Source organism: Doryrhamphus excisus, linkage group LG20 (assembly GCF_037039965.1).
Source record: "Doryrhamphus excisus strain RoL-2023G ecotype Guam linkage group LG20, RoL_Dexc_Guam_v1.1, whole genome shotgun sequence".
In the NCBI taxonomy this organism is placed as follows: domain Eukaryota; kingdom Metazoa; phylum Chordata; class Actinopteri; order Syngnathiformes; family Syngnathidae; genus Doryrhamphus; species Doryrhamphus excisus.
This window is the reverse complement of record NC_136376.1, coordinates 2857313-2872328: the sequence shown is the minus strand read 5'-3', so window position 1 is coordinate 2872328 and position 15016 is coordinate 2857313. Positions and strand designations below refer to the sequence as shown.

The 15016-nt window shown below is 41.6% G+C and overlaps 1 protein-coding gene across 2 annotated transcripts in view; it reads right to left on the bottom strand.

Annotated features, from left to right (window-relative positions):
* Nucleotides 1-15016, bottom strand: part of dachc (dachshund c) — a 49764-nt gene that overhangs the window by 20400 nt on the left and 14348 nt on the right. For both annotated transcript variants that reach the window (XM_058059002.2, XM_058059003.2), the window contains exons 2-3: nt 7850-7959; nt 580-690 (exon numbers count right to left, since the gene is read on the bottom strand). In XM_058059002.2, the coding sequence (XP_057914985.2) occupies nt 580-690; nt 7850-7959 (221 nt within the window). The remainder of the gene's footprint in view (nt 1-579; nt 691-7849; nt 7960-15016) is intronic.

Below are 15016 nucleotides of genomic sequence, written 5' to 3'. Positions count from 1 at the left end.
TACTTCTTCCCTGAGATCATATTTCTCCTCTCTTGTAGAGAAGTATTGGATGACATTTTTAGCTAATTGGTTATTTTTAGCCTTATGCATTATTTTTGCTGTTTGAAAATTAACTAAATCAGCAAGTTGAAGTATTTGTGATTTTAGAAATAAGGAGTAGTTGCATACAGATAATAGATACAAATAAAACAATTAAAAACAAACAGCCTTTGGTTCAAACTAGCATCTGGAAAATGTCTCCTATATTTTTCCAACATAGCCAAAATAAGCCAAAAACAAAAATGTCCCCAGGAGATAATAATGAACCGCTCAAATAAACGACGTTTGGCGTTGGATGATATACCCAAGTCAGAGTGACAGACTCCTTCCTCTCTCAGAGGAAACAACGGCGGCTGATGTCACATCCTGGTTTCAATCAGCCGCACGTAAACACAGCTGGCGACTCATATTGACAGATGTGCGACAGGACAAAACAATCGTGCGGAGTGTTATAACAAAGCAATTAAAGGTTTTGCGTTGTGTGTATGTGTGTGTATGTGTGTGTATGTGGGGGGGGTGGGGGAAACAGGTGACACCCACCCAATCCGGGACTGTGATCGCCATTCTCTCCATTGGGGCCGCCATGATGTTGTTGGTTGCTGTGGTAACCGCCCATCTCCAGCTTGATCTTTTTCGCCAATGCGGACAAATCTGTGTGGAAGACAAGAGTCACAAATAATAAATAAATAAATGATTGCCATCAAGTTTAATTGTGGGTATACATGGAAATCAAAGATGGGCCCCTTTTCTGGCCTTCTTAAAAAATAATAATAAATAAAAAACTTAAAACAAATTAATTTTAGATATTAAAAAAATTTATTAAACTTTACCAAGTTAAATTTCAACGTCATAATATTTAAATATAATAATTGTAATGATAATAAATATTAACAAATATTTTTAAGTAATCAATAAATGAGTTGAGTGAGTAGAGTACAAGCAATTATTGTAAAAAAAAAATTACATTTAAAAACTTTAACAATTAAATGCTGTTGTTTTATTATTATATATGGATTGATGACAATAATAATAACTTAATAAGAACGAGATATATAAACAGACAAATTAAATTTATATATAATTTTTCAATTTCAATATCATTACATTTAAATATAATAATAGTAATGCTATTATTTTAAATAATAGCATAATAACATAATAACTATAATAATAATAATAATAATAATTTAAATAAATATATATATTAAAGTATTAAATAAATGAGTAGAGTACTAGCAATTATTACAAGAAAATATTATAATTTTTTCCGACATTTAAAAACTTTAACAATTAAATGCTGTTGTTTTATTATTATATATGGATTGATGACAATAATAATAACTTTAAAAAAGAAATTAAATTTATATATAAAAAAATTTTACTTTACCAAGTTAAATTTTTAATATCATTACATTTAAATATAATAATAGTAATGATAACAAATAATAAATATTTTTAAATATTAAATAAATTAGTAGAGTGAGTAGAGTACAAGCAATTATGATGAAAGATATTATTAAAAAATGATTTACATTTAAAAACTTTAACGAGTAAATGCTGTTGTTTTATTATTATATATGGATTGATGACAATAATAATAACTTCAAAAGAACCAGATATATAGACATAGAGAAATTAAATTTATATATAAAAAAAATTAACTTTACCAAGTTAAATTTCAATATCATTTAAATATAATAATAGTAATGATAATAAATAATAAAAAATATTTTAAAGTATTAAATAAATGAGTAGAGTACAAGCAATTATTATAAAAAATAATAAAAACATTTTTACATTTAAAAACTTTAACAATTAAATAATGTTATTTTATTATTATATATGGATTAATGACAATAATAATAACTTAATAAGAACCAGACATATAGACATGGACATATTCTCTGTGTATCATACAATAAATATATATTTTTGATCCAAAACAGTAGAAAAATCTAGTAGAAAAAACAAACAAACAAACAAATCAAGCCACCCTGATGTAACTAAACACAACCTCATTGGCGGCGGCGGAGGAGGTAAGAGAGAAGGAGACAGAGAAAGGAGATCAATAGTCATGAGATGGATGACCCCGGTGAAAGATTAAGAGCGGCGGACGTGCAGGAGGTTGTCATTGGAAGACATTCATTGTGACTGCACCACTGCACTGGTCATTTAGTTTGGCAGGGAATCAAGCAGGACATTCATCTCTCCCACGCGGAGCACTCGGGGAGGAGGGGGGGGGGTACTCACCACCACCTTTACCCACAACGTATTAGCAGGAAAAAAACAAGTGCACATATTTTTAATAGAGGTTATGCTCTTTTTTTTTTTTTTTTTTTGCATAATAGGATACTCCGAGTGAAGAGAATTGGGGCGCATTTTAATTTACAGTACATCTTGAACCCCAAAGGACACTTTGACCCGCGGAGTAACCTTTAAAAAAAAAAATCTGTATGACGCAGAAAATTAAATATGTCTCGCAACTAATGCAGACAAACATGGCTAAATTATTAAAGTCGGACAGAGCGAACAACTGTGCAAACACCAGCGAGGAAATACAAACATGGCCTAAAGTCTTCATTTCCTGATCTAGGCTGCATGGAAACATTAACACTCCAAACTCGGCTGCTTTTTTTTTTTTTTTTTTTTTTTCTTCTACTGTTCCTCACACCGGGGCTCGACAATAACGATGTACCGATGAAGTTAAAACCAATCATTAATATTCCCGTCGGAGAAGTGCACTTTAGCATTCGGTTCTTGTTGGGTGTTGGTAAAACACAAACTGCGTAATTCCGGTGGTAATTTGCAAACCAATCCTTGCAAATCTTAAAATGGACCAATCAGAATAATTTATTTAGACCACGGTCCGTGTTTTACCCACATCTGTTCTTGTTCGCGATCAACCAATCAGCAATGGTTTGACTAGGAAAACATCAATCATGGCGTCCCTGCCAACATGGTCTAATTCAGCAAAAAGTGATGAACCAGTGCCTCTAAACAAGTGACAACAATGAAAACACAACCGATTAGATCCGATACCAAGTGCTGATTTTGCACAAGCTACAAAATCTAGCGGTTCAATTTCTCTGTGTATTTTTCTCACCTTTGCTTCACAAATTATTGTTTGACCATTGAGCTTTTTTTTCTGGATTAAAAACACTTTACTACACTAAAACCTCGGATATATATCGGATTCAATTGTTCCCACTGGTTTTGTCCGATATAAGCGAAATCCGTTATATGCGTATACCGGAAAATGTCCGTTTTGCGGGAATCGGTGCATTATTGCCCACTTTTAATGCAGTTCGGCGCAGGATCGGATATATCGACAGTCCGGTTATATCGATATTTTTATACTTTACTGTATTGATATATGATATCATTATGGCAGTCTTTTCATTTCGGGCAAGTAGTTCTCATCTTAAGGATTCCCCGTGGGAAAGTCATTTTTTTGTTTTTAACGTAGAGCCCTGCCTCACACACAGAAAAAGATGTGTCCAAAATATGGACAACCACAACAAATTGTCCCTTTTCTTCTCATCATCTCCGTTCTTCTGAACTGCCCTTTCCTCCCCCCCTCGCCTCCTCCTCGTCTCCTTATGTTACCTTTTCAAATGTCAGCATCACAGTGGGACGCCTGGCCGCCATGTTGCGTCTGTGTGTGTGTGTGTGTGTTTTTGTGTGTTTGAGTGGCGACGAAGACACACTAAGGAGGCACGGCATCAAAAGATTCCTTCAGCCTTTTTAACGCTCAAAATGTCCTCGATGGCGTTCTGCCTTCTCATGTGGGTCGACTCTAATCAGTAGCGCTGACATTGCCCGCCTCGCCCTCTTCTCCTTGAGGTGGGAAAGAGAACTCTTTTTTTTTTTTCCCAGAGAGAGAGAGACGCCACTCCAGCGGCGGTGCAATCACAACAACCGCACCTTTGAACAAGGAGAGGAAGTGGCGGCGGCTAATAGAAAATGGCTTCTTTTGAGCAAGAGAATGAAAAGATCAGGTTGCAAAGGGACGACACAAAGGCAAGGGCAACTTTGAGATCGGTGAGGGGGGCCGACAATTGCTTTTCTCCCTCTCTCTACACACACACACACACACAAAAACACACACACACTTAATTGAATCAACTTCACAAGTGAAGTATCATGAGTGCTTAGCATCCAGCGGCTTTATCTACCTCTGCATGCGCTTTGAAGTGTCAGTTCCGCTCTTCAGCTGCTGGTGTGCAACTCCCGTTTGTTGTTTACAGGAAACCAATCAGCGGTATTAGTGCCGGCTGAGCAAATTGCTCCTTAAAGATACTGCAACATCGGTTCTGTTGATGCCGTGTTGTGCAATACGCTTCATGCTCAAAGAGAGAGAGTTTTTTTTTTAATGCACTCTAGCTTCTCACCATTCATTCATTCACGAGGGTCGCGGGGTACACCCTGGACTGGTGGCCAGCCAATCACAGGGCGCATATAGACAAACAACCATTCACACTCACATTCATACCTATGGACAATTTGGAGTCACCAATTAACCTAAGTTGAAATATTAAAAAAGTTGCCATATGTTGTAATATAATGATAAACCAACTAAATCTAGAATTACAGTAGCTTTGGGAATGTTAAATATTAAAGAAATATTATGGGAACAAAGTCCAAATATTACAAGAAGAACATGTAGTATGAAGATTCATTCATTCATTCATTTTCTACCGCTTATCCTCACGAGTGTCACAGGGGTGCTGGAGCCTATCCCAGCTGTCTTCAGGCGAGAGGCGGGGTACACCCTGGACTGGTGGCCAGCCAATCACAGGGCACATATAGACAAACAACCATTCACACTCACATTCATACCTATGGACAATTTGGAGTCGCTAATTAACCTAGCATGTTTTTGGAATGTGGGAGGAAACCGGAGTACCCGGAGAAAACCCACACATGCACGGGGAGAACATGCAAACTCCACACAGAGATAGCCGAGGGTGGAATTGAACCCTGGTCTCCTAGCTGTGAGGTCTACGCGCTAACCACTCGACCGCCGTGCCGGCCAAAAAATGACAAACAAAGGTTTTTTTCTTTTTCTTTGTTTGTCATTACATTAATTTTTAATGAATTAATTAATCTAATTAATCTAATTTATTTGGGAATTGTAAACAAATGTAGCTTTGTCGTACACCCCAAGAAACACCTCCTGGGAGACATTGCTGACACCGTAAACAGAGACGAGAGCGTATCTCGCCGACAGCGCACGCCCATATAAGGAAGCCCACACTCTGTGACATCACAGAGAGCCAGTGTTAGAAAAAACTCTCTGAAACTCAGCGTTCAGAACCTTACCAAACTTCTTTCAGGGCTCACTTCCAAACGTTCAAACCTCATTACCTGATACTTTGGCATTGTTTACCACAACAATACAACATTATAACTATATTTAAAAAGCATAATCGGTCGCCTTAAATGAATTTTTACTTATTTTTGAGCCCTATAAACTCTGAGCAACAGTTGGCCAGGCAAGCTGGTCACGTTATTGAAAAATCAGACGCAAAAATGTCGACTCTCACTAATGGAATACATCGATTTCTGGGCGTATCAAAGGATTAGCGATATTTTAAGCAACACTTATTTCAAAAGAAGAACTGCTTGAACAAAGAAGAATATTAGGGACTTTTTCATAACGCAAATGTAAACGTATGTCATTGTTCTTACCTTTCACAGCGGCTATTTTTTTTACACTTGCGTGACCAAAACATGCAGAGGTAGACAGAGCTGCAGGAGGTTGCCTACAGCCGCAGTTGTTAATGCCATTGTTTTTAGAGTTTTAGAGGCATTTACGGAAAATGAAATGTTTCCCTTTTGGAGTCTTATGAGTGCAAACTACAGTTGAATTTGGCTTAGTAACTCCGCTAACATTTGTCCTTGCTTTTCGTGCGCTACAACATTGAAAAGTCACCCCCCCCCCCAAAAAAAAAAATCTAATTATGCTTCAACTTATCAGCAGATAATGAATAACTGCCACAAAGTTACAAAGGACTTTTGTGAACTTTGTAGTTCAACTGGGAAAAAAAGTTTGCAAGCAGGTCTTTATCCGAGGTGTCAGCAGTGTGTGTGTTAATCTGATTAATCAGTCGCCTGGCACAGCCCCCCCCCCCACCTCTCGCCGTCCTCCTACAAGCTACTAGTGGTGATGGGTGCAATGTGTCATTATGAAGGTCTGCAGGAAAAAGCGCTGAAGGTCCATCTATTATTCCGTAATGTAAGCAACCTGTTCATTTTTTAACCTGACGGCTGCCGAGCCGTTAACTTTGTTGTGCAACAATGCGTCATAAGTTCATCACTACGGGAGATTAGAGACTAGATATGGAAAAAAAAAATGCCAATGTTTTGTGGTCAGGGCTTTTAAGTTACTCCATATTAAACTCACTATGGAGAGCGCTGATACGTATACATATATATATGTTTTGAAGGACCTGCTGCAAAAACAATAGGAAAAGCTCTTTTATAAGACAGGAGCGCTCTGCTGTTTTGAGGAAGAAAATGCAAAAACAGTCAAAGATCCTCTATATCAGGGGTCTCAAACACGCGGCCCGCGGGCCAAATGTGGGCCGCAGGACACTAGTTTGAGGCCCCCCGCCTTGATAGGAAAGTTTAAGGTTATACAGATGCTGTCAGGCAGGGGTCTCAAACACGCGGCCCGCGGGCCAAATGCGGCCCGCAGGACACTAGTTTGAGGCCCCCCGCCTTGATAGGAAAGTTTAATGTCGATATGGATGCTGTATGGCAGGGGTCTCAAACACGCGGCCCGCGGGCCAAATGTGGCCCGCATGACACCAGTTGGAGGCCCCCGCCTTGATATGAAAGTTTAATGTTTGATATGGATGCTGTATGGTATCGTGTACCCAGGAAAAATTACTACGTTTGATTAATGTTCACGTTAAAAGGTTAAATAACTGTTAATAGTTATCCTCCCTATCCGTGTGGAAGTGGTAAGTTTTTGGCTATTTAAGTTGAAAGGGAGCGGCACGGCGGGCTAGTGGTTAGCGCGCAGACCTCACAGCTAGGAGACCAATTCCCACCCTCGGCCATCTCTGTGTGGAGTTTGCATGTTCTCCCCGTGCATGCGTGGGTTTTCTCCGGGTACTCCGGTTTCCTCCCACATTCCAAAAACATGCTAGGTTAATTAGCGACTCCAAATTGTCCATAGGTATGAATGTGAGTGTGAATGGTTGTTTGTCTATATGTGCCCTGTGATTGGCTGGCCACCAGTCCAGGGTGGACCCCGCCTCTCGCCTGAAGACAGCTGGGATAGGCTCCAGCACCCCCCGCGACCCTCGTGAGGAAAAAGCGGTAGAAAATGAATGAATGAATGAAGTTGAAAGGAAATAACTTGAAGGCTACTGTTTAGGTCGCTAGCGCGCTAGTTTGCGATTTAGCATGTGTCTCAAGACCCTGCAGTTGCGCAATATGTTGTAAATAAAAAGAGTATAAATGTGATGAAATGCATGAAAATTTTTTGAATTTTTTTTTTCGTAAACAAAGAAATTTGCAAGCGCTCCCTAACTTTTGAGCGGTGTTCTGCTATTTTTAACAGCATACTGCACAAAATACCAAAGTCAAATATCTTGTATACGACTGAGACGTTCTGCTGTTTTTAGGAAGATATCGCAGAAACAAGACTGAAGCCCACCGTAGAAACGCTGTGATGTCAATCAAGGGGTCGGATTTGGCCCACGGAAAGATGGTATAAAAACCGACACAATGACGTGACAACGGCGCGTCATTGTGTGTGACATTTAGCATGCGTGCGTGACGAGTACTGGGTGGTCACCTGCTGGAGGCATGATCCCGGCGTGCATCAGACCGCCGTGGGACAGCATGTGGTGAGTCCCGCCCTCGGTCACAGTCTGCAGCCTCTTGGGCGGTCGTCCGGGCCTTGAACTGCAAGAACACAACATTGCTTATTAGCCACTTTTACTACTTCTCTCTCTCTTTCTGAATCACGCTGAGAAAGAGATGGGTGGCCCGCTTGTGGAGAAAATGGCCTTCGAGTGCATGAAACTCAATGAATGAAGAAAAAAACCTGAAATCCTGGAAGGCTGTACACAGCAAATCTGCCCTCCCACCTCCGTGGATACAAAGCAAGCAGAAAAGGAGTTTCCCCTATGGCATCAATAAAGGGCCTCATTACAGTTCAGCTTACTCATTCATTTGTTTGCTTATTAAATGTGCGCTCGCCCACTCCTCTTGCTTCCCTCACTTGGACGTTTGCTTCTCTTTTCATAATTCTTCACCATCACGGTTACACACTACTGATACCGCCAAGAGAAATTCACGTTTCCAGAAATGTCATCATGAACTTACTCACAAAATTAAACAGGAGAAACAAGACAAGAAAATTCATTCATTCATTCATTTTCTATTGCTTTTTCCTCACGAGGGTATTCCAGCTCTCTTTGGGCGAAAGGCGGGGTACACCCTGGACTGGTGGCCAGCCAATCACAGGGCACATATAGACAAACAACCATTCACACTCACATTCATACCTATGGACAATTTGGAGTCGCTAATTAACCTAAGTTGAAATATTAAAGAAGTTGCCATAAAGTTGTAATATAATGATAAACCAACTAAATCTGGAATTACAGTAGCTTTGGGAATGTTAAATATTAATGAAATACTATGGGAACAAAGTCCAAATATTACATGAAGAAGAACATGTAGTATGAAGAGTCATTCATTTTCTCTTAGCCTCACGAGGGTCGCAGGGGGTGCTGGAGCCTATCCCAGCTGTCTTCGAGCGAGAGGCGGGGTACACCCTGGACTGGTGGCCAGCCAATCACAGGGCACATATAGACAAACAACCATTCACACTCACATTCATACCTATGGACAATTTGGAGTCGCTAATTAACCTAGCATGTTTTTGGAATGTGGGAGGAAACCCACACATGTACGGGGAGAGCATGCAAACTGCACACAGAAATGGCCGAGGGTGGAATTGAACCCGGGTCTCAGTTCCAAATGTGAAATTTGTAAATAGTTACTTGTATTATATTAGTAAATAAATAGTTATTTTCATGTAAATCAACCATTTTTGTGTTGTTTATGCCGGAGCCTATCCCAACTGTCTTCGGGCGAGAGGCGGGGTACACCCTGGACTGGTGGCCAGCCAATCACAGGGCACATATAGACAAACAACCATTCACACTCACATTCATACCTATGGACAATTTGGAGTCGCTAATTAACCTAGCATGTTTTTGGAATGTGGGAGGAAACCCACACATGTACGGGGAGAGCATGCAAACTGCACACAGAAATGGCCGAGGGTGGAATTGAACCCGGGTCTCAGTTCCAAATGTGAAATTTGTAAATAGTTACTTGTATTATATTAGTAAATAAATAGTTATTTTCATGTAAATCAACCATTTTTGTGTTGTTTATGCCGGAGCCTATCCCAACTGTCTTCGGGCGAGAGGCGGGGTACACCCTGGACTGGTGGCCAGCCAATCACAGGGCACATATAGACAAACAACCATTCACACTCACATTCATACCTATGGACAATTTGGAGTCGCTAATTAACCTAGCATGTTTTTGGAATGTGGGAGGAAACCCACACATGTACGGGGAGAACATGCTAACTCCACACAGAAATGGCCGAGGGTGGAATTGAACCCGGGTCTCAGTTCCAAATGTGAAATTTGTAAATAGTTAATGGTGTTATATTAGTAAATAAATAGTTATTTTCATGTAAAACAACCATTTTTGTATTGTTTATGCCGGAGCCTATCCCAGCTGTCTTCAGGCGAGAGGCTGGTGGCCAGCCAATCACAGGGCACATATAGACAAACAACCATTCACACTCACATTCATACCTATGGACAATTTGGAGTCGCTAATTAACCTAGCATGTTTTTGGAATGTGGGAGGAAACCGGAGTACCTGGAAAAAAAACCCACGGGGACAACATGCAAACTCCACACATACATGGCGGGAGGGCGGGATTGAACTCGGGGCTCCTGGCTGTGAGGTCTGCGCACAAACCACTCAACCACCGTGCAGCTTACTCAACTTACATTTACTAAAAATCAAATTCAGTTGCAAACATTCAATTGTGCTCAATTGCATCCTTTCGCCACTAGGTGATGCTGTTTTGCCGATTGTATTCCAAGTATAAATGTTTGTTTCTGCTCTGGTTTGAGCGAATAAATGATGTCATTCTTGACCGTACGCGTTTACATCGTGTATTAACACTTCCGGGTAAGTGTACCGTGCTCGGATACGGTACGACGCAGCGCTCGGTGTAGCGTGAGCGTGGACCTTATACGCTCAATCAATCCCACTCGGGTGAGAAAATGGGGGTGTGCAGTTGCTGAAAAGCTGTCAGACATCACTTGGGCTCTGACTAAACGGTGTGAATGTCCTGACAGGGGGAATAACACGGGCCACATCAGGCTTAATGACAAGCGGTGCGGCTCATCTCCTCTCGTACTACACACTTCATAACATGAAGCCTGTGGGCGCTCGTATGCCCGCGAGGGGGGGGTATTAAAAGATAGAGCACAGCCAAAGAAAGTGTGAAGAAGAGAAGTAAAAGTGGAGGAGGGAGAGATATATGGAAGGAGGGTCCGAGAGATTAAAACAAAAAAAAAAAAAAATGAGGGCGATAGACGAGCAGCAGCAGCCGTTTCCTAGCGTGGGGTGTCTTTGAGCAGATTTTAATTAGAATCTAATCCAGCCGTCATTAAGGCCCCATAAACGAAGCTGTCAGTCAGGAGATTAATGGCGCCTCATTTGCATATTGCATATAATTCATCAATTACCCAGCAGAAAGGACCAATCCCCTGTTGACACACCCACTGGCTGCGAGAGCGGAGAGAGAAAGATTATGTAGCCGCTAACTGGGAGAAAAACAGGTAGCATGAGCACACATGTGCATGTGTGTGTGTGTGTGTGCACGTGTGTGTGTGTGTGTGTGAAGTGTTCAAAGGTTAATTTGATGAGCCGATGAGCTCCACAGTTCCTGCCCTCGGTTTTAATGAGTTGTTATTATTGTCTCTTATTATGGGCCCAGACCGACTGGGATGTGACAGCTGACATCAGATATCTCACACACACACACACACACACACACACACACACGTTTAGGTTACCACATAGGAATGTGTAATAGGTGTCTGTCGGCAAATGTGCGTATTAAAAAGTATTTTTGGCAGCGACATCAAACGCAATCTGTTCTGTGACGCTGGTTGACTTCTAAGTTGTTCTAATTTCAAAACGGTATTTTCCCACAGCAAATAACGTAAAGTGAAATAACTCACTGGAGGCTCGGAGAACCTTTATTAACCGCACAGGCAGCCGTTTAACATTCTTAACTGTCATGCAAGCGTAAAAAGAAGCTAACCGCTGTTTAATGAAGGTGTTTGCAGAGCAAGACAGTCACGTTGTGGAGTTTAAAGTAACTAAAGTAAGTTTAAATTCACTTCCAGGACTTGACATAAAAGCAGAAATAAAATTAACCTCAGTTAAATACAATTAAAATAAAGTAAAACCACTCTGGAGCAGTATTGGAAAGGTTTACTAAAGTAAACTAAAGTAAGTTTGAAGTAACTTCCAGGACTCGACATACAAGCAGAAATAAAGTTAACCACTGTTAAATATAACTAAAATAAAGTAAAACCACACTGGAGCAGTATGAAAAAGGTTTTAAATAACACTTTAACCATCTTCTTTAACTTCCAGGACTTGACATAAAAGCAGAAATAAAATTAACCACAGTTAAATACAACTAAAATAAAGTAAAACCACTCTGGAGCAGTATCGGAAAGGTTTTAAATAATACTTTAACCATCATATAAGTCCAATAAAAGTAAAATCTAGAGAAGAAGGTGTTTGCAGAGCAATACTGTCATGCAAGCGTAAAAAGAAGCTAACCACTGTTTAATGAAAGCAAGGTAAAGGAGCAGAAAGGTGTTTGCAGAGCAAAACAGTCATGTTGTGGAGTTTAAAGTAACTAAAGTAAGTTTAAAGTAACTTCCAAGACTCGACATGAAGGCAGAAATAAAATTAACCACTGTTAAATACAACTAAAATAAAGCAAAACCACTCTGGAGCAGTATGGGAAAGGTTTTAAATAACACTTTAACCATCTTGGAGGTCAAATAAAAGTAAAATCTAGAGAAGAAGGTGTCTGCAGAGCAAAACAGTCACGTTGTGGAGTTTAATGTAACTAAAGTAAGTTTAAAGTAACTTCCAAGACTCAACAGAAAAGCAGAAATAAAATTAACCACAGTTAAATACAACTAAAATAAAGTAAAACCACTCTGGCCACATTTGGCCCGTGGGCCGCGTGTTTGAGACCCCTGCCATACAACATCCGTATCAACATTAAACTTTCATATCAAGGCGGGGGGCCTCAAACTAGTGTCCTGAGGGCCACATTTGGCCCGCGGGCCACGTGTTTGAGACCCCTGCCATACAGCATCCGTATCAACATTAAACTTTCCTATCAAGGCGGGGGGCCTCAAACTAGTGTTTGAGACCCCTGCCATACAGCATCCGTATCAACATTAAACTTTCATATCAAGGCGGGGGGGGCCTCAAACTAGTGTCCTGCGGGCCACATTTGGCCCGCGGGCCGCGTGTTTGAGACCCCTGCCATACAGCGTCCGTATCAACATTAAACTTTCATATCAAGGCGGGGGGGCCTCAAACTAGTGTCCTGCGGGCCACATTTGGCCCGTGGGCCGCGTGTTTGAGACCCCTGCCATACAGCATCTATATAACCTTAAACTTTCATATCAAGGCGGGGGGCCTCAAACTAGTGTCCTGCGGGTCACATTTGGCCCGCGGGCCGCGTGTTTGAGACCCCTGCCATACAGCATCCGTATCAACATTAAACTTTCACATCAAGGCGGGGGGGCCTCAAACTAGTGTCCTGCGGGCCACATTTGGCCCGTGGGCCGCGTGTTTGAGACCCCTGCCATACAGCGTCCATATCAACATTAAACTTTCATATCAAGGCGGGGGGGCCTCAAACTAGTGTCCTGCGGGCCACATTTGGCCCGCGGGCCGCGTGTTTGAGACCCCTGCCATACAGCATCCGTATCAACATTAAACTTTCACATCAAGGCGGGGGGCCTCAAACTAGCATCCTGAGGGCCACATTTGGCCCGCGGGCCACAAGTTTGAAACCCCTGCTCTAAACTCTACCGCCACTTTTGTCCCAGCCTATTTATTAGTTTCAAATGCACACACGGCCACACACAAAAGCAGGATACATATTTTTAGGCGGCCGGCTTGGAAGGCAACGCGCCTTGAAAATGATAACACACTTCAAAATGAGAAGCAACAACAGCGACTGGGAGTGTGGAAATGTACGACACCAACAAAGCGGTGGCTTCCCTTTCCTTCACAATTGTTTATTTGCACACACTAATTAATGGCCTGTGTGTTGCTGATGGCTCGCTGCACCTTTGTGTGAGTTGCATTAAGAGAGAGGGGGGGGGGGGGGTAGAGAATTGGAACCTAATTTTGTGTTTAGTCTTCAAGTGTGTTGATACATCAAAGTGACCCGCAGAGGGAGGTCTATATATGTGTGTGTGTTGTTGTTCATGTAAGTGTGTGTGTGTGTGTGTGTGTGTGAGGGTGAAGAGTGCTGGGTTCCCTGAGGTAGGATTAATGAAAAAGCCTTTCATGGAAAAGTCATCAAGCTGAGGGGATGGAATGAGAGTGAGGAGGGGGAAAGAGAAAACAGTGCATTGTGTGTGTGTGTGTGTGTGTGTGTGTGTGTGTGTGTGTGTGTGTGTGTGTGTAAGGTGTGCAGAGGAGGGGGGGTGTATGGCTTATGACCTCTTTGTCTCAAACTTTAATTAAAATCTCACCCAGACGTCCTCCCTCATGCCAGCACTGGCCACACACACACACACACACACACACACACACACACATGACGATACATTGAGATCTACCCTTACTGACTTTTTTGTGTATGCGTGTGTTACCTGTGTGTAACTTGAAACGGCCAACATGGCAGCTGTAGCTTAGCACAGGTGGAACAGAAAAGAAAACATAACAAAAGATGACAGATCAGGATCATAATGGAGACACCGGCAGTCAGGAGTCGGGGAGAAATGGAATGAAAGAAGAGGAAGCGTTGGGAGTCAAAACAGTGGAACAGCTAAAGGTGCTGATAGGGAGCAGCTGCGTTTGTGTGTTTTGCCTCAATGGAGCGACCGGCGTTTATTTACTCCGATGCTGAGACAAGCGGAGGTGCGGCACTAACTGCTTATTTAGTATATAGTATATAGTATTTTTATAGTAGTACCGGTACAGTGGAACCTCGGTTTATTTGGGTCATTAATCCGTTACAAAAGGTCAGATGCAAAGGGTGCTGGAGCCTATCCCAGCTGTCTGGGTACACCCTGGACTGGTGGCCAGCCAATCACAGGGCACATATAGACAAACAACCATTCACACTCACATTCATACCTATGGACAATTTGGAGTCGCTAATTAACCTAGCGTGTTTTTGGAATGCGGGAGGAAACCGGACTAAACCCACGCATGCACAGGGAGAACATGCAAACTCCACACAGAGATGGCCGAGGGTGGAATTGAACCCTGGTCTCCAAATGTTCCAAATGTGAAATTTGTAAATAGTTAATAGTGTAATGTTAGTAAATAAATAGTTATTTTCATGTAAAACGACCATTTTTGTGTTGTTTATGCTGGAGCCTATCCCAGCTGTCTTCAGGCGAGAGGCAAGGTACACCCTGGACTGGTGGCCAGCCAATCACAGGGCACATATAGACAAACAACCATTCACACTCACATTCATACCTATGGACAATTTGGAGTCGCTAATTAACCTAGCATGTTTTTGGAATGTGGGAGGAAACCGGAGTATAGCATAGAAAGCATAGAAAAGTCATCTACAATACGGTTTTTACCACTATTAGAGCCCTCTAGACAAACACTAACACCCCTATAG